This window comes from Salmo salar, chromosome ssa06 (genome assembly GCF_905237065.1).
Source record: "Salmo salar chromosome ssa06, Ssal_v3.1, whole genome shotgun sequence".
NCBI classification, from domain to species: Eukaryota; Metazoa; Chordata; class Actinopteri; order Salmoniformes; family Salmonidae; genus Salmo; species Salmo salar.
Window position 1 is genome coordinate 75575769 of NC_059447.1, and position 21023 is coordinate 75596791.

At 40.7% G+C, this 21023-nt stretch overlaps 1 protein-coding gene across 6 annotated transcripts in view; it reads left to right on the plus strand.

The window, feature by feature from the left end:
• LOC106608077 (galectin-3) overlaps positions 1–12852 on the plus strand; it is a 28842-nt gene extending 15990 nt beyond the window's left edge. For 4 of the 6 annotated variants that reach the window (XM_014205765.2, XM_014205770.2, XM_014205766.2 and 1 more), the window contains one exon: positions 12232–12852. In XM_014205765.2, coding sequence (XP_014061240.2) covers positions 12232–12390 — 159 coding nt within the window. In that variant the 3' untranslated portion in view covers positions 12391–12852. The remainder of the gene's footprint in view (positions 1–12231) is intronic. The other 2 variants (XR_001329373.2, XR_001329375.2) reach the window with 1 other exon arrangement.
• The last annotated feature ends 8171 nt before the right edge of the window (positions 12853–21023 follow it).

Genomic DNA, 21023 nt, shown 5'->3' on the forward strand with positions numbered 1-21023 from the left:
ATACTGTACTGACTAACAACTCTAACCTATACTGTACTGACTAACAACTCTAACCGATACTGTACTGACTAACATCTCTAACCTATACTGTACTAACAACCTATACTGTACTGACTAACAACCTATACTGTACTGACTAACAACTCTAACCGATACTGTTCAGACTAACAACCTTTACTGTACTGACTAACAACCTGTACTGTACTGACTAACAACTCTAACCAATACTGTAATGACTAACAACCTATACTGTACAGACTAACAACTCTAACCTATACTGTACTGACTAACAACTCTAACCTATACTGTACTGACTAACAACTCTAACTGATAGTGTACTGACTAACAACTCTAACCTATACTGTACTGGCTAACAACTCTAACCGATACTGGACTGACTAACACCTAACCTATACTTTACTGACTAACAACTCTAACCTATACTGTACTGACTAACAACTCTATCCTGTACTGTTATGACTATCAACCTATACTGTACTTACTAACAACTCTAACCTATACTGTGCTGACTAACAACCTATACTGTACTGACTAACAACTCTAACCTGTACTGTACTGACTAACAACCTAACCTATACTGTTCAGACTAACAACCTATACCTAACAACCTATACTGTACTGACTAACGACTCTAACCGATACTGTACTGACGAACAACCTATACTGTACTGACTAACAACTCTAACCTGTACTGTACTGACTAACAACTCTAACCTGTACTGTACTGACTAACAACCTATACTGTACTGACTAACAACCTATACTGTACTGACTAACAACTCTAACCTGTACTGACTAACATCTCTAACCTATACTGTACTGACTAACAACCTATACTGTACTGACTAACAACCTATACTGTACTGACTAACAACTCTAACCTATACTGTACTGACTAACAACTCTAACCGATACTGTACTGACTAACATCTCTAACCTATACTGTACTAACAACCTATACTGTACTGACTAACAACCTATACTGTACTGACTAACAACTCTAACCGATACTGTTCAGACTAACAACCTATACTGTACTGACTAACAACTCTAACCTATACTGTTCAGACTAACAACTCTAACCTATACTGTACTGACTAACATCCAATACTGTACTGACTAACAACTCTAACCGATACTGTACTGACTAACATCTCTAACCTATACTGTACTGACTAACATCTCTAACCTATACTGTACTGACTAACAACTCTAACCTATACTGTACTGACTAACAACTCTAACCTATACTGTACTGACTAACAACTCTAACCTATACTGTACTGACTAACAACCAATACTGTACTGACTAACAACCTATACTGTACTGACTAACAACTCTAACCTATACTGTACTGACTAACAACCTATACTGTACTGACTAACAACTCTAACCTATACTGTACTGACTAACAACTCTAACCTATAGTGTACTGACTAACAACCTATACTGTACTGACTAACAACTCTAACCTATACTGTACTGACTAACAACCTATACTGTACTGACTAACAACTCTAACCTATACTGTACTGACTAACAACTCTAACCTATACTGTACTGACTAACAACCTATACTGTACTGACTAACAACCTATACTGTACTGACTAACAACCTATACTGTTCTGACTAACAACTCTAACCGATACTGTACTGACTAAATACCTATACTGTACTGACTAACACCCTATACTGTACTGACTAACAACCTATACTGTACTGACTAACAACTCTAACCGATACTGTACTGACTAACAACCGATACTGTACTGACTAAATACCTGTACTGTACTGACTAACAACCTATACTGTACTGACTAACAACCTATACTGTACTGACTAACAACCTATACTATACTGACTAACAACCTATACTGTACTGACTAACAACTCTAACCGATACTGTACTGACTAACAACCTATACTGTACTGACTAACAACCTATACTATACTGACTAACAACTTGTACTGTACTGTCTAACAACTCTAACCGATACTGTACTGACTAACAACCTATACTGTACAGACTAACAACTCTAACCAATACTGTACTGACTAACAACCTATACTGTACTGACTAACACCTCTAACCTATACTGTTCAGACTAACAACCTTTACTGTACTGACTAACAACCTGTACTGTACTAACTAACAACTCTAACCCATACTGTACTGACTAACAACCTATACTGTACAGACTAACAACTCTAACATATACTGTACTGACTAACAACTCTAACCTATACTGTACTGACTAACAACCTATACTGTACTGACTAACAACCTATACTATACTGACTAACAACCTATACTGTACTGACTAACAACCTGTACTGTACTGACTAACAACTCTAACCGATACTGTACTGACTAACAACCGATACTGTATTGACTAACAACCTATACTGTACTGACTAACAACCAGTACTGTACTGACTAACAACTCTAACCTATACTGTACTGACTAACAACCTATACTGTACTGACTAACAACTCTAACCTATACTGTACTGACTAACAACCTATACTGTACTGACTAACAACCTATACTATACTGACTAACAACCTATACTATACTGACTAACAACCTATACTATACTGACTAACAACTTGTACTGTACTGTCTAACAACTCTAACCCATACTGTACTGACTAACAACCTATACTGTACAGACTAACAACTCTAACATATACTGTACTGACTAACAACTCTAACCTATACTGTACTGACTAACAACCTATACTGTACTGACTAACAACCTATACTGTACTGACTAACAACCTATACTATACTGACTAACAACCTATACTATACTGACTAACAACTTGTACTGTACTGTCTAACAACTCTAACCGATACTGTACTGACTAACAACCTATACTGTACAGACTAACAACTCTAACCAATACTGTACTGACTAACAACCTGTACTGTACTGACTAACAACTCTAACCAATACTGTACTGACTAACAACCTATACTGTACAGACTAACAACTCTAACCTATACTGTACTGACTAACAACTCTAACCTATACTGTACTGACTAACAACCTATACTGTACTGACTAACAACCGATACTGTACTGACTAACAACTCTAACCGATATTGTACTGACTAATAACCTATACTGTACTGACTAACAACTCTAACCTTTACTGTACTGACTAACAACTCTAACCGATAGTGTACTGACTAACAACTCTAACCGATACTGGACTGACTAACAACCTATACTTTACTGACTAAGAACTCTAACCTATACTGTACTGACTAACAACTCTAACCTGTACTGTACTGACTAACAACCTATACTGTACTGACTAACAACTCTAACCTGTACTGACTAACATCTCTAACCTATACTGTACTGACTAACAACCTATACTGTACTGACTAACAACTCTAACCTATACTGTACTGACTAACAACTCTAACCTATAGTTTACTGACTAACAACCTATACTGTACTGACTAACAACTCTAACCGATACTGTACTGACTAACAACCTATACTGTACTGACTAACAACCTATACTATACTGACTAACAACTTGTACTGTACTGTCTAACAACTCTAACCGATACTGTACTGACTAACAACCTATACTGTACAGACTAACAACTCTAACCAATACTGTACTGACTAACAACCTATACTGTACTGACTAACACCTCTAACCTATACTGTTCAGACTAACAACCTTTACTGTACTGACTAACAACCTGTACTGTACTAACTAACAACTCTAACCCATACTGTACTGACTAACAACCTATACTGTACAGACTAACAACTCTAACATATACTGTACTGACTAACAACTCTAACCTATACTGTACTGACTAACAACCTATACTGTACTGACTAACAACCTATACTATACTGACTAACAACCTATACTGTACTGACTAACAACCTGTACTGTACTGACTAACAACTCTAACCGATACTGTACTGACTAACAACCGATACTGTATTGACTAAGAACCTATACTGTACTGACTAACAACCAGTACTGTACTGACTAACAACTCTAACCTATACTGTACTGACTAACAACCTATACTGTACTGACTAACAACTCTAACCTATACTGTACTGACTAACAACCTATACTGTACTGACTAACAACCTATACTATACTGACTAACAACCTATACTATACTGACTAACAACTTGTACTGTACTGTCTAACAACTCTAACCGATACTGTACTGACTAACAACCTATACTGTACAGACTAACAACTCTAACCAATACTGTACTGACTAACAACCTATACTGTACTGACTAACAACTCTAACCTATACTGTTCAGACTAACAACCTTTACTGTACTGACTAACAACCTGTACTGTACTGACTAACAACTCTAACCAATACTGTACTGACTAACAACCTATACTGTACAGACTAACAACTCTAACCTATACTGTACTGACTAACAACTCTAACCTATACTGTACTGACTAACAACCTATACTGTACTGACTAACAACCTGTACTGTACTGACTAACAACTCTAACCGATATTGTACTGACTAATAACCTATACTGTACTGACTAACAACTCTAACCTATACTGTACTGACTAACAACTCTAACCTTTACTGTACTGACTAACAACTCTAACCGATAGTGTACTGACTAACAACTCTAACCGATACTGGACTGACTAACAACCTATACTTTACTGACTAAGAACTCTAACCTATACTGTACTGACTAACAACTCTAACCTGTACTGTACTGACTAACAACCTATACTGTACTGACTAACAACTCTAACCTGTACTGACTAACATCTCTAACCTATACTGTACTGACTAACAACCTATACTGTACTGACTAACAACTCTAACCTATACTGTACTGACTAACAACTCTAACCTATAGTGTACTGACTAACAACCTATACTGTACTGACTAACAACTCTAACCGATACTGTACTGACTAACAACCTATACTGTACTGACTAACAACCTATACTATACTGACTAACAACTTGTACTGTACTGTCTAACAACTCTAACCGATACTGTACTGACTAACAACCTATACTGTACAGACTAACAACTCTAACCAATACTGTACTGACTAACAACCTATACTGTACTGACTAACACCTCTAACCTATACTGTTCAGACTAACAACCTTTACTGTACTGACTAACAACCTGTACTGTACTAACTAACAACTCTAACCCATACTGTACTGACTAACAACCTATACTGTACAGACTAACAACTCTAACATATACTGTACTGACTAACATCTCTAACCTATACTATACTGACTAACAACCTATACTGTACTGACTAACAACCTGTACTGTACTGACTAACAACTCTAACCGATACTGTACTGACTAACAACCGATACTGTATTGACTAACAACCTATACTGTACTGACTAACAACCAGTACTGTACTGACTAACAACTCTAACCTATACTGTACTGACTAACAACCTATACTGTACTGACTAACAACTCTAACCTATACTGTACTGACTAACAACCTATACTGTACTGACTAACAACCTATACTATACTGACTAACAACCTGTACTATACTGACTAACAACTTGTACTGTACTGTCTAACAACTCTAACCGATACTGTACTGACTAACAACCTATACTGTACAGACTAACAACTCTAACCAATACTGTACTGACTAACAACCTATACTGTACTGACTAACAACTCTAACCTATACTGTTCAGACTAACAACCTTTACTGTACTGACTAACAACCTGTACTGTACTGACTAACAACTCTAACCAATACTGTACTGACTAACAACCTATACTGTACAGACTAACAACTCTAACCTATACTGTACTGACTAACAACTCTAACCTATACTGTACTGACTAACAACCTATACTGTACTGACTAACAACCTGTACTGTACTGACTAACAACTCTAACCGATATTGTACTGACTAATAACCTATACTGTACTGACTAACAACTCTAACCTATACTGTACTGACTAACAACTCTAACCTTTACTGTACTGACTAACAACTCTAACCGATAGTGTACTGACTAACAACTCTAACCGATACTGGACTGACTAACAACCTATACTTTACTGACTAAGAACTCTAACCTATACTGTACTGACTAACAACTCTAACCTGTACTGTACTGACTAACAACCTATACTGTACTGACTAACAACTCTAACCTGTACTGACTAACATCTCTAACCTATACTGTACTGACTAACAACCTATACTGTACTGACTAACAACTCTAACCTATACTGTACTGACTAACAACTCTAACCTATAGTGTACTGACTAACAACCTATACTGTACTGACTAACAACTCTAACCTATACTGTACTGACTAACAACCTATACTGTACTGACTAACAACTCTAACCTATACTGTACTGACTAACAACTCTAACCTATACTGTACTGACTAACAACCTATACTGTACTGACTAACATCCTATACTGTACTGACTAACAACTCTAACCTATACTGTACTGACTAACAACCTATACTTTGCTGATTAACAACTCTAACCTATACTGTACTGACTAACAACCTATACTGTACTGACTAACAACTCTAACCGATACTGTACTGACTAACAACCGATACTGTACTGACTAACAACCTATACTGTACTGACTAAATACCTGTACTGTACTGACTAACAACCTATACTGTACTGACTAACAACTCTAACCTATACTATTCAGACTAACAACCTATACTGTACTGACTAACAACCTATACTGTACTGACTAACAACCTATACTATACTGACTAACAACCTATACTGTACTGACTAACAACTCTAACCGATACTGTACTGACTAACAACCGATACTGTACTGACTAACAACCTATACTGTACTGACTAACAACCTATACTGTACTGACTAACAACTCTAACCTATACTGTACTGACTAACAACCTATACTGTACTGACTAACAACTCTAACCTATACTGTACTGACTAACAACCTATACTGTACTGACTAACAACATATACTATACTGACTAACAACCTATACTATACTGACTAACAACTTGTACTGTACTGTCTAACAACTCTAACCGATACTGTACTGACTAACAACCTATACTGTACTGACTAACAACCTATACTGTACTGACTAACAACTCTAACCTATACTGTACTGACTAACAACCTATACTGTTCTGACAAACAACTCTAACCGATACTGTACTGACTAAATACCTATACTGTACTGACTAACACCCTGTAGTGTACAGACTAACAACCTATACTGTACTGACTAACAACTCTAACCGATACTGTACTGACTAACAACCGATACTGTACTGACTAAATACCTGTACTGTACTGACTAACAACCTATACTGTACTGACTAACAACCTATACTGTACTGACTAACAACCTATACTATACTGACTAACAACCTATACTGTACTGACTAACAACTCTAACCGATACTGTACTGACTAACAACCTATACTGTACTGACTAACAACCTATACTATACTGACTAACAACTTGTACTGTACTGTCTAACAACTCTAACCGATACTGTACTGACTAACAACCTATACTGTACAGACTAACAACTCTAACCAATACTGTACTGACTAACAACCTATACTGTACTGACTAACACCTCTAACCTATACTGTTCAGACTAACAACCTTTACTGTACTGACTAACAACCTGTACTGTACTGACTAACAACTCTAATCCATACTGTACTGACTAACAACCTATACTGTACAGACTAACAACTCTAACATATACTGTACTTACTAACAACTCTAACCTATACTGTACTGACTAACAACCTATACTGTACTGACTAACAACCTATACTATACTGACTAACAACCTATACTGTACTGACTAACAAACTGTACTGTACTGACTAACAACTCTAACCGATACTGTACTGACTAACAACCGATACTGTATTGACTAACAACCTATACTGTACTGACTAACAACCAGTACTGTACTGACTAACAACTCTAACCTATACTGTACTGACTAACAACCTATACTGTACTGACTAACAACTCTAACCTATACTGTACTGACTAACAACCTATACTGTACTGACTAACAACCTATACTATACTGACTAACAACCTATACTATACTGACTAACAACTTGTACTGTACTGTCTAACAACTCTAACCGATACTGTACTGACTAACAACCTATACTGTACAGACTAACAACTCTAACCAATACTGTACTGACTAACAACCTATACTGTACTGACTAACAACTCTAACCTATACTGTTCAGACTAACAACCTTTACTGTACTGACTAACAACCTGTACTGTACTGACTAACAACTCTAACCAATACTGTACTGACTAACAACCTATACTGTACAGACTAACAACTCTATCATATACTGTACTGACTAACAACTCTAACCTATACTGTACTGACTAACAACCTATACTGTACTGACTAACAACCTGTACTGTACTGACTAACAACTCTAACCGATATTGTACTGACTAATAACCTATACTGTACTGACTAACAACTCTAACCTATACTGTACTGACTAACAACTCTAACCTATACTGTACTGACTAACAACTCTAACCGATAGTGTACTGACTAACAACTCTAACCGATACTGGACTGACTAACAACCTATACTTTACTGACTAAGAACTCTAACCTATACTGTACTGACTAACAACTCTAACCTGTACTGTACTGACTAACAACCTATAGTGTACTGACTAACAACCTATACTGTACTGACTAACAACTCTAACCTATACTGTACTGACTAACAACCTATACTGTACTGACTAACAACTCTAACCTATACTGTACTGACTAACAACTCTAACCTATACTGTACTGACTAACAACCTATACTGTACTGACTAACAACCTATACTGTACTGACTAACAACTCTAACCTATACTGTACTGACTAACAGCCTATACTGTACTGACTAACAACCTATACTGTACTGACTAACAACTCTAACCTATACTGTACTGACTAACAACCTATACTGTACTGACTAACAACTCTAACCGATACTGTACTGACTAAAAATCAACCGATACTGTACTGACTAACAACCTATACTGTACTGACTAACAACCTATACTGTACTGACTAACAACCTATACTGTACTGACTAACAACTCTAACCGATACTGTACTGACTAACAACCTATACTGTACTGACTAACAACTCTTACCTATACTGTACTGACTAACAACCTATACTGTACTGACTAACAACTCTAACCTATACTATTCAGACTAACAACCTATACTGTACTGACTAACAACCTATACTGTACTGACTAACAACCTATACTATACTGACTAACAACCTATACTGTACTGACTAACAACTCTAACCGATACTGTACTGACTAACAACCTATACTGTACTGAGTAACAACCTGTACTGTACTGACTAACAACTCTAACCGATACTGTACTGACTAACAACCGATACTGTGCTGACTAACAACCTATACTGTACTGACTAACAACCTATACTGTACTGACTAACAACTCTAACCTATACTGTACTGACTAACAACCTATACTGTACTGACTAACAACTCTAACCTATACTGTACTGACTAACAACCTATACTGTACTGACTAACAACATATACTATACTGACTAACAACCTATACTATACTGACTAACAACTTGTACTGTACTGTCTAACAACTCTAACCTATACTGTTCAGACTAACAACCTATACTGTACAGACTAACAACTCTAACCAATACTGTAATGACTAACAACCTATACTGTACAGACTAACAACTCTAACCTATACTGTACTGACTAACAACTCTAACCTATACTGTACTGACTAACAACTCTAACTGATAGTGTACTGACTAACAACTCTAACCTATACTGTACTGGCTAACAACTCTAACCTATACTGGACTGACTAACAAACCTATACTGTACTGACTAAGAACTCTAACTGATACTGTACTGACTAACAACTCTATCCTGTACTGTTATGACTATCAACCTATACTGTACTTACTAACAACTCTAACCTATACTGTGCTGACTAACAACCTATACTCTACTGACTAACAACTCTAACCTGTACTGTACTGACTAACAACCTAACCTATACTGTTCAGACTAACAACCTATACCTAACAACCTATACTGTACTGACTAACGACTCTAACCGATACTGTACTGACGAACAACCTATACTGTACTGACTAACAACTCTAACCTGTACTGTACTGCCTAACAACTCTAACCTGTACTGTACTGACTAACAACCTATACTGTACTGACTAACAACCTATACTGTACTGACTAACAACTCTAACCTGTACTGACTAACATCTCTAACCTATACTGTACTGACTAACAACCTATACTGTACTGACTGACAACCTATACTGTACTGACTAACAACTCTAACCTATACTGTACTGACTAACAACTCTAACCGATACTGTACTGACTAACATCTCTAACCTATACTGTACTAACAACCTATACTGTACTGACTAACAACCTATACTGTACTGACTAACAACTCTAACCGATACTGTTCAGACTAACAACCTTTACTGTACTGACTAACAACCTGTACTGTACTGACTAACAACTCTAACCAATACTGTAATGACTAACAACCTATACTGTACAGACTAACAACTCTAACCTATACTGTACTGACTAACAACTCTAACCTATACTGTACTGACTAACAACTCTAACTGATAGTGTACTGACTAACAACTCTAACCTATACTGTACTGGCTAACAACTCTAACCGATACTGGACTGACTAACAACCTATACTTTACTGACTAACAACTCTAACCTATACTGTACTGACTAACAACTCTATCCTGTACTGTTATGACTATCAACCTATACTGTACTTACTAACAACTCTAACCTATACTGTGCTGACTAACAACCTATACTGTACTGACTAACAACTCTAACCTGTACTGTACTGACTAACAACCTAACCTATACTGTTCAGACTAACAACCTATACCTAACAACCTATACTGTACTGACTAACGACTCTAACCGATACTGTACTGACGAACAACCTATACTGTACTGACTAACAACTCTAACCTGTACTGTACTGACTAACAACTCTAACCTGTACTGTACTGACTAACAACCTATACTGTACTGACTAACAACCTATACTGTACTGACTAACAACTCTAACCTGTACTGACTAACATCTCTAACCTATACTGTACTGACTAACAACCTATACTGTACTGACTAACAACCTATACTGTACTGACTAACAACTCTAACCTATACTGTACTGACTAACAACTCTAACCGATACTGTACTGACTAACATCTCTAACCTATACTGTACTAACAACCTATACTGTACTGACTAACAACCTATACTGTACTGACTAACAACTCTAACCGATACTGTTCAGACTAACAACCTATACTGTACTGACTAACAACTCTAACCTATACTGTTCAGACTAACAACTCTAACCTATACTGTACTGACTAACATCCAATACTGTACTGACTAACAACTCTAACCGATACTGTACTGACTAACATCTCTAACCTATACTGTACTGACTAACAACTCTAACCTATACTGTACTGACTAACAACTCTAACCTATACTGTACTGACTAACAACTCTAACCTATACTGTACTGACTAACAACTCTAACCTATACTGTACTGACTAACAACCAATACTGTACTGACTAACAACCTATAATGTACTGACTAACAACTCTAACCTATACTGTACTGACTAACAACCTATACTGTACTGACTAACAACTCTAACCTATACTGTACTGACTAACAACCTATACTGTACTGACTAACAATTCTAACCTATACTGTACTGACTAACAACCAATACTGTGCTGACTAACATCTCTATTGTTAATGTTACCAATGGCCAGTTCTCTACTAGTAATGGTGAATACAGGGATAAAGTAGTTAAAGTGGGTTATAGATCAGCACTGTCTGATATCCTCTACATCAATCATTTGTATTTTTCTGATGAAAGCTTTTGTTGAGTCCATGTACAGTTGAGTGTCTGAGAGGTGGTCAGATGTAGCTTTCACAGACCTTTATCTAACCAGGTTATTTTGCAAAGACAATCTGGCCACCAGTGTTTCTGTCCTGTGTTTCAGATGAAGATTTTGGTTACGTCCGGCGAGTTTAAGGTGGCTGTGAACGGAACTCAGCTGTTTGAGTTTAAACACCGCATCAGAGAACTCAACCAGATCGATCGCATCAACATCCTCCATGATGTCATCATCACCTCTGTCAACGTAGACACGATACCATGACAACCATACCCATGACATCGCTATATTATACAACACTCAGCATAGGCTACATGCATAACATGGCATCAATCTGCAGTTAGTCTTTGCAACTTTTTTCTGATTATGATGGTGATAATGGTGATGATTATGATAGTGACGAGCTGCAAACATAATACTGCATTAATGCCCACTAACTCTACAAAAAAACTATCCTTTTGCAAATGTGTGAAATTTACAAGGTATGAAGGACTAAGAATTAAGCAATGCCATTTCATTTAAATGTGTATAATATTTTATATCTATTTTCTGTTGAACGTCTATGTAAATAAACATACTTTATGCTTATGATGCCTTTCTGACTCAAGGTATCAGTAGATACAGTGCATTACACTGATTCACTGAAGGTCTACGTATGAGGGCATTCAGTGCCCTACAGGGGTAGTAAATAACAAAAATTGTACGAAATAAAACCATTAAATTGAATGAAGTTTTACATCTTTTATTGTATCAGACCTCAATATCAGCAATATCAAGACTGACTTGACTGTCAGGATTCAATGCACACAACTAACATCCCATTACAATCAGAAGGCTGATATTAATACTATGTATGCCTCTCTCTCTTGGCTAAGAATCGAGGAGACTGACTGCGTCACTTCTTGTTTTTATAACAAACGTTGTTTTGGAAATTCCTAATTGTTTGTATTGTCAACTTACACACAGCACTGACACGCACACTTACCCCACCAGACATGCCACCAGGGGTCTTTTCACAGTCCTCAGGTACATAACAAATTCAAGGAAACATACAGTATTATTCAGAGCCATGAGCGCACAGAACTCACATCTTATATAGCGCAAGTGAACAGCAAACCTGGGTTCAAAAAACAAATAAAGCAACACCTCACGGCACCACGCCTCTCCCCATGTGACCTACTTGTTGTATGTACTCACAGGTATGTGTAAAACACACACACACGCGCACACACACACACACACACACACACACACACACACACACACACGTTAATGGCAGGTACGTGTAACTGATAGATGCACACACACATACTACATGTTCATGTTTTTACATTTATGTAAATTGTAGTCTTTTGTCTGTATTGTCTTTTTCGTTATGTGTCAGACCCCAGTAAGACTAGCTGTTGCCATTTGCGTCGGCTAATAGGGATCCTAGTAAATCAAATCAAATCAGTAAAATCAGGAGAAATAGACATTCAGCATCCATTCTGAAACACAAGTAGAGTAAGACAAATAGTACGATCAGTTGAGAAAAGTATCAGTACTCCATTGCACAAAAGTGTCAGTTAATGTAAACTTTCTCCTCTATTACTGGAGGGGTTGGGGGAGCGGGGAGCTACGGGTGGGTAGAGCAGCAGTAAAGTAGAAATACACTGGCTAGATAGAAGTACAATGATTTTACTGCTTACTGTCAATTAGACAGAATGTCAGTGTTAGACAGGTGTTTACAAATATCACCTCCAAGATCATGTGTCTTGTGAAGCTGTTGTACTCGTCCTCTGAGGCTAGGTTATTATTACCTACAGTAGTAGAATGTACTGTATGTGCTGTACTGAACATCAGAGGAACTGAGCAACACCCTCTGTGGCCAGGTTCTGTGCAGACTGGGACTTTTCTAGTCCACCATTTCTCGGTCCAGGAAGGCTGGAGCTCTGTCCAGGGGGCTTGACATCCTCCACAGGTGATCCCCAAGAGGCCTCTTCTTCTGGGGGTGGAAGCGCAGCACAGGGCCCCTCTCTGGAGCACACACCTCCAGCCTGACACGTGGAGAGAAGCTTCAACAATCCATTGTTGTAAATTGCTATTGTTGTTGTTTTAGTTGCATTGAGTGCATGTGTAGTGTCGGTCTTGCCCTTCTGTCATCTTGCTGAAAAATGAGGACCACAATGGAAATAAGCCTTTATTGTGTTTTTATCCTAGATCATTTTTTTATGTATCCGGCTGGAGCAGCTTACTACTTTTAAATATCAATAAATTCAGTCAATCAATCAAGCAATCAATCACATTTCCTTTGTATAATGCTTTTTTACAAATATATTATACCTTTTTTACAACAAAACAAATAACCTGTGTAAAGAGTCTTTTATCCTCTCTATAGCTACTTACTTTCTCCCCTTCTGCTTTCTCCCTGGGGACATGGACCTCTCCCTGTCTTCGTGGCCCTTCCCCTGTGCCCCCTCGATCAGGGGCCTCACCTTGGACACCAAAGGCCTCTGCTCCCTCTCATGGGCTTTGGCAAACAGAGGGATTCTCCTGTAGAGAGTGGAACATCACCTGGTAACAGTGTACAGTTCTGTACTAGGCAGTGTGAACGCAACTCTAGACAATGAAAAAAAGCATTGTTGTTGTTGCGTACATGTGAAAGTATAAATGCGCTTCAAGAAGTATGTGTGATAATGTCTTAATGTGACACAGCGTATTTTACCTTACCAGTAGACTTCCAGTCACTGCGCTAATGCCAGTTAGCATTGGCTCACAAATCTACCTCTAAATTCCTTCATACTGCAAGTAGAGACATAAAAATGGTATCCACAAGTTGATCTGACTCTGGGTAAGTAGGAGAATCTCCCTTTAAAGGATCCCTTGTCTGTCCCGTTACATGTTGTTTGAGCTTCTGGCCAGGAATGGTGCTGACATATTGCTACTGAGAGCTCTGCTGTGCTCCGCTGGGGAGGCGGCAAATCATTTCAACCCATAGTTTAAGGGGTAAAATATCACCTCTACGTACAAAATGTGAGTGTGTGCCTGTGTTCTCTCTTAGCCATATTGCTGGGCTCAGCCAGTTTTTGAAAGTGCAAGTTAAGGAAGGTCTCATGGTGACTGTCATCTAGTGGGTCATAGACTTTCCTCATCGCCTCGTCGTTACTAGACACTTCTATCTTCCAATGTAGGGTCGCACCATGGTGTAGGTAGCCGGAGGACGGCTAGCTTTTATCCTCATCTGGGTACAATGACTTCAATACAAAACCTAGGAGGCTCCTGGCTCTCACCCCCTTCCATAGACTTACACAGACATTATGACATCCTCCAGCCTATCAGAGCTCCTGCAGCATGAACTGACATGTTGTCCACCCAATCAAAAGATCAGAGAATGAATCTAGTACTGAAAGAATAAGTTATAGCTAGCTAGCACTGCATCAAATGTGGTGAGTAGCTCACTCAAAGAGAGAGCAAGACAACAGTTGAACAGTTTGAAACAAATGTATTTCTTCCAAAATTAAGGAGAAGCAAGAGAGAGAAAGAGAGAGATAGTGGTCTTCCCTGTGGCTCAGTTGGTAGAGCATGGTGTTTGCAATGCCAGCATGTTGTGTGCAATGCCAGGGTTGTGGGTTTGATTCCCATGGGGGGCCAGTACCAAAAAAAAATGCATGACATGAAATGTATGTATTCACTACTGTAAATTGCTCTGGATAAGAGTGTCTGCTAAATGACTAAAATGAAGATAGCTACATTTGGTACTATATATATTTTTTTAACTTATCTAGCGAATAAGGCTAGTTAGTTTAGCCTACGCAAACACCCAGCTCAAACAGAGAGGGATGCTATGTTAGCTAGCTGGCTATGACTGTCCAGCACTACAGAACAGGCACTGTCCTGGCTGTCCTCGCTCTTCGGGTAACGTTTCCCCCTACCCAGGCCATGGGGTGACTCAGACAAACAGACAGAGAGACAGAGAGAGAGAGAGAGAGAGAGAGAGAGAGAGAGAGAGAGACAGACAGACAGACAGACAGACAGACAGACAGACAGACAGACAGACAGACAGACAGACAGACAGACAGACAGACAGACAGACAGACAGACAGACAGACAGACAGACAGACAGACAGACAGACAGACAGACAGACAGACAGACAGACAGACAGACAGACAGACAGACAGACAGACAGACAGACAGACAGACAGACAGACAGACAGACAGACAGACAGAGCAAAATGAGCAAACTAGAATGCTGTGTACAGACTCAGTGAGCATAGCCTTGCTATTGAGAAAGGCCGCCGTAGGCAGACCTGGCTCTCAAGAGAAGATGGGCTATGTGCACACTGCCCACAAAATGAGGTGGAAACTGAGCTGCACTTCCTAACCTCCTGCCAAATGTATGACCATATTAGAGACACATATTTGCCTCAGATTACACAGACCCACAAAGAATTTGAAAACAAACCCAATTTTGATAAACTCCCATATCTACTGGGTGAAATACCACAGTGTGCCATCACAGCAGAAATATTTGTAACCTGTTGCCACAAGAAAATGGCGACCATTGAAGAACAAACACCATTGTAAATACATATATTTATGTTTATTTATTTTCCCTTTTTGTACTTTAACTATTTGCACATCATTACAACACTGTATATATACATAATATGACATTTGAAATGTCTTTATTCTTTTGGAACTTCTGTGAGTGTAATGTTTACTGTTCATTTTCATTGTTTATTTCACTTATGTTTATTATCTATTTCACTTGCTTTGGCAACGTTAACATATGTTTCCCATGCCAATAAAACGCCTTAAATTGAATAGAATTGAGAGAGGAGAGAACAGCGAAAAGGCAGAAGGAATATTTAGGCACCACATTGGTACAGCAGGGCAAAAAATAGAGAGAAACACAGAGACAGCAAGAGGACAGATAAAGAGGAAAATAAAAGGCGGAATTCTGAAGGTAGAAGTGGTGTGTTTATCTGCATAATATATGTGTCCTTATGTGTGAGTGTGGATTACCTGCACCATCCACTGGCAGCGTCTTCGCTCCCCTCAGGGTACAGCACACCTCCATCAGTCCCCTGGGAGCCCAGGTCAGGGTCAGGGTTAGGGGTGTTAGGGTTAGGGGTCAGCAGAGTGGGGTTGAGGATCTATTAGTGATCTATTGGCTATAGATATGACCTCTATTAAGGTACCTCCCCCTCTCTCTCCCTCTTAACTCACAGAGGCCCCGTGCAGGCTAGATGTGCTCCCTGCTTCTCTCTCCCTCTTTACTCACAGAGGCCCCGTGCAGGCTGGAGGTGCTCCCTGCTTCTCTCTCCCTCTTTACTCACAGAGGCCCCGTGCAGGCTGGAGGTGCTCCCTGCTTCTCTCTCCCTCTTTACTCACAGAGGCCCCGTGCAGGCTGGAGGTGCTCCCTGCTTCTCTCTCCCTCTTTACTCACAGAGGCCCCGTGCAGGCTGGAGGTGCTCCCTGCTTCTCTCTCCCTCTTTACTCACAGAGGCCCCGTGCAGGCTGGAGGTGCTCCCTGCTTCTCTCTCCCTCTTTACTCACAGAGGCCCCGTACAGGCTGGAGGTGCTCCCTGTTTCTCTCTCCCTCTTTACTCACAGAGGCCCCGTGCAGGCTGGAGGTGCTCCCTGCTTCTCTCTCCCTCTTTACTCACAGAGGCCCTGTGCAGGCTGGAGGTGCTCCCTGCTTCTCTCTGAACCTTGAGGCAGAGCCTTTTTTATGGGAGGAGCCGGTGATGGAGAAGGCGTCTAGCTTTCTCAGGTCCAGGATAGACTTGAGATATCCAATCCTTTACCTGAGTGTGGAGGTGTTGCAGAGGGGTGTGAGGGGGGTTTGTCTGAGCTGGGAAAGACTTTTCTCATATTCATTGCCAGCTCTGGAGCCAGACGCCACACAAAGATCCAGCGATCAGGGAGATATATCTAGCCACCATGACAGCTTTGACAGACACAAAGACACACATGTTCCTGCCACTATGACAGGGGGGTCATGCCTGTCCCCAGACATGAGATGTTTACAGTCGTTGGTGAACTTCATCCCAGTCACTACTTCTGAGAACAGGAAGAGAGAGATACTCAGAGATACTGAGCTGGCAGCTGGCTGTTTTCATACTGTGTATGTATGTTGTGTTGTGGTGTGTGTGTGCAGTATACAGTATGGCATGATGTGTTACCAGAGGGTCCAAACATAGTGTCAAAGACGCTGATGTTCTTATCAGAGCAGCTAGTGGCAACATACTGTGCAGACGGATAAGTCTGCACCTGCATAGGGCACAACAAAAAGGTTGAAAAGTGGTGGATACCCACACCAATAATTCGATTTGATATCGATATGAGCAAGGAATGTGGTGATATCGGTTCATCCTTGCTGTTAACCAACATTATTATGTAAAAGAGCATACATACATGACTGTTCCTAAATACATGACTGTTCTCACAGGTTCTCAACTTAGCATACTTAACTGGGCCATCAACAGGCTTCTCATTGTATTCTAACTTGTTGGGTAAGCCCCCAGAACATTCAAACTTGGCCCAATGGGCAACCAGCAAACAGTTGTAGGAAGTTCACAAAGCCGTGGAAGTAAAGTCCACACAGTTGTATGAAGTTCACTAAGCCGTGAAAGTAAAGTCCACACAGTTGTATGAAGTTCACTAAGCCGTGAAAGTAAAGTCCACACAGTTGTATGAAGTTCACTAAGCCATGGAAGTAAAGTCCACACAGTTGTATGAAGTTCACTAAGCCGTGGAAGTAAAGTCCACACAGTTGTATGAAGTTCACTAAGACATGGAAGTAAAGTCCACACAGTTGTATGAAGTTCACTAAGCCATGGAAGTAAAGTCCACACAGTTGAATGAAGTTCACTAAGCCATGGAAGTAAAGTCCACACAGTTGTATGTAGTTCACTAAGCCATGGAAGTAAAGTCCACACAGTTGTATGTAGTTCACTAAGCCATGGAAGTAAAGTCCACACAGTTGTATGTAGTTCACTAAGCCATGGAAGTAAAGTCCACACAGTTGTATGAAGTTTACAAAGCCATGGAAGTAAAGTCCACACAGTTGTATGAAGTTCACTAAGCCGTGGAAGTAAAGTCCACACAGTTGTATGAAGTTCACTAAGCCGTGGAAGTAAAGTCCACACAGTTGTATGAAGTTCACTAAGCCGTGGAAGTAAAGTCCACACAGTTGCAATGTTATTCATTCAAACTGATATGATATTGATATCGGATCGAAAAAACGCAAGTGATATTGATACAGATTTTCCATACCAGTGTCACAACGTCGACTGAAGGTGGCGCCTCTCCTCGTTTGGGCGGCGCTCGGCAGTCGTCGTCGCCGGCCTACTAGCTGCCACCGATCCTCTTTTCATTTTTTCTTTTGGTGAGGTCTGGTTCATGTGTGCACCTGTGTTGTGTTAGATCGTTAGTGGGGGGGTATTTAGTCTCTCTGTTTAGGTTTGGGTATTGTGCGGGATTGTTTTTGTCTGGTTTGGTTAGGTTGGGGTTTTAGGCATTTCCCTCTGCATTTTTGTATAGTAAGGCTACGAGTTTTGGGCTACGCCCCTACTCTGCTTTTTCGGGCTCTACTGTGTTGTATTTTCGCCCTGCCTTACATGTTGGTGGCAGTTTGGTCTATTGCCTATTAAAACGTGTGTTCACGGATCTTGGTCTCCTGCGCCTGACTTCACCCCTCCTGCTGCTTTGAGTTCCTGACAGAATCCCGCACCACAGAATGGAGTCAGCAGGAGCTGAAGCGCCAACCCCGTCCATGGAGGAATGGCTTGCCCAACACTCCACCATCTTCCATCGTCTGGGCACCGCCATGGACCAGGTGTTGGCACGTTTGGAGAGCTGGGAGAGAAGCGCTCCCTCCCCCACTAACGCGGCTGCTCAACAGCCTGCGCCCCTACCAGCGCCGACAGCACCCAGTACCAGTGGGGTTAAACTCGCGCCCTCCGAGGGAGTACGATGGGACGGCCGCTGGGTGTAAGGGGTTCCTACTCCAGCTGGAGCTGTACCTAGCGACCGTTCGCCCCCCTCCCTCGGGAGAGGAGAGCGTCAGCGTCCTCGTCTCGTGTCTCACTGGTAGAGCCCTGGAATGGGCCAACGCCATTTGGGACGGTCCGGACTCGGCCAGGGACCACAACCAGGAGTTCACCCGCCGCTTCCGTGCTGTATTCGATCATCCACCGGAGGGTAAAGCGGCGGGTGAGCGATTGTTCCACCTGAAACAGGAGACGAGGAGCGTGCAGGACTTTGCGTTGGAGTTCCGGACCCTGGCCGCTGGAGCGGGGTGGAATGAGAGGGCCCTGATTGATCACTACCGCTGTAGTCTGAGGGAGGACGTCCACCGGGAGCTAGCATGTCGGTATACCACCATCACCCTGGACCAGCTCATTGATTTGTCCATCAGACTGGACAACCTGCTGGCCGGCTGCGGGCGTCTGAACCAGGCCCTGTTCATTCCACCTCCCAGCCCTCCTGCTCCAACGCCCATGGAGATAGGGGCTGCAGCCAGGAAGACTGGAGGGGGAGCCTTCTCCTGCACCCACTGTGGTCGCAGAGGGCAAACTGCTGACCGGTGCTGGAGAAGCTCGTCCGGGAGTCCAGAGGGCAGGCAGAGCACTCCTTCGACATCTCAGGTGAGTCAGCACCAGCCTCACCCAGAGCCCCCTGTCGGCCATATGCATGCGTTAGTTTCCTTTCCTGAGTTTTCCCCTCACTCCCAGCTTTAGGCGCTAGTCGATACAGGCGATTTGGCTATCGCCTTCAGTAAAACGAAGGCGACTCAATTACCACCTCATCGACGAGGAGATTGTGCGATAAACCTCCAGGTTCACGCTGCGCTTCCCAGGAGTCACGTGCATCCCCTGTCTCAAGAGGAGACAGTGGCTATGGAGACATA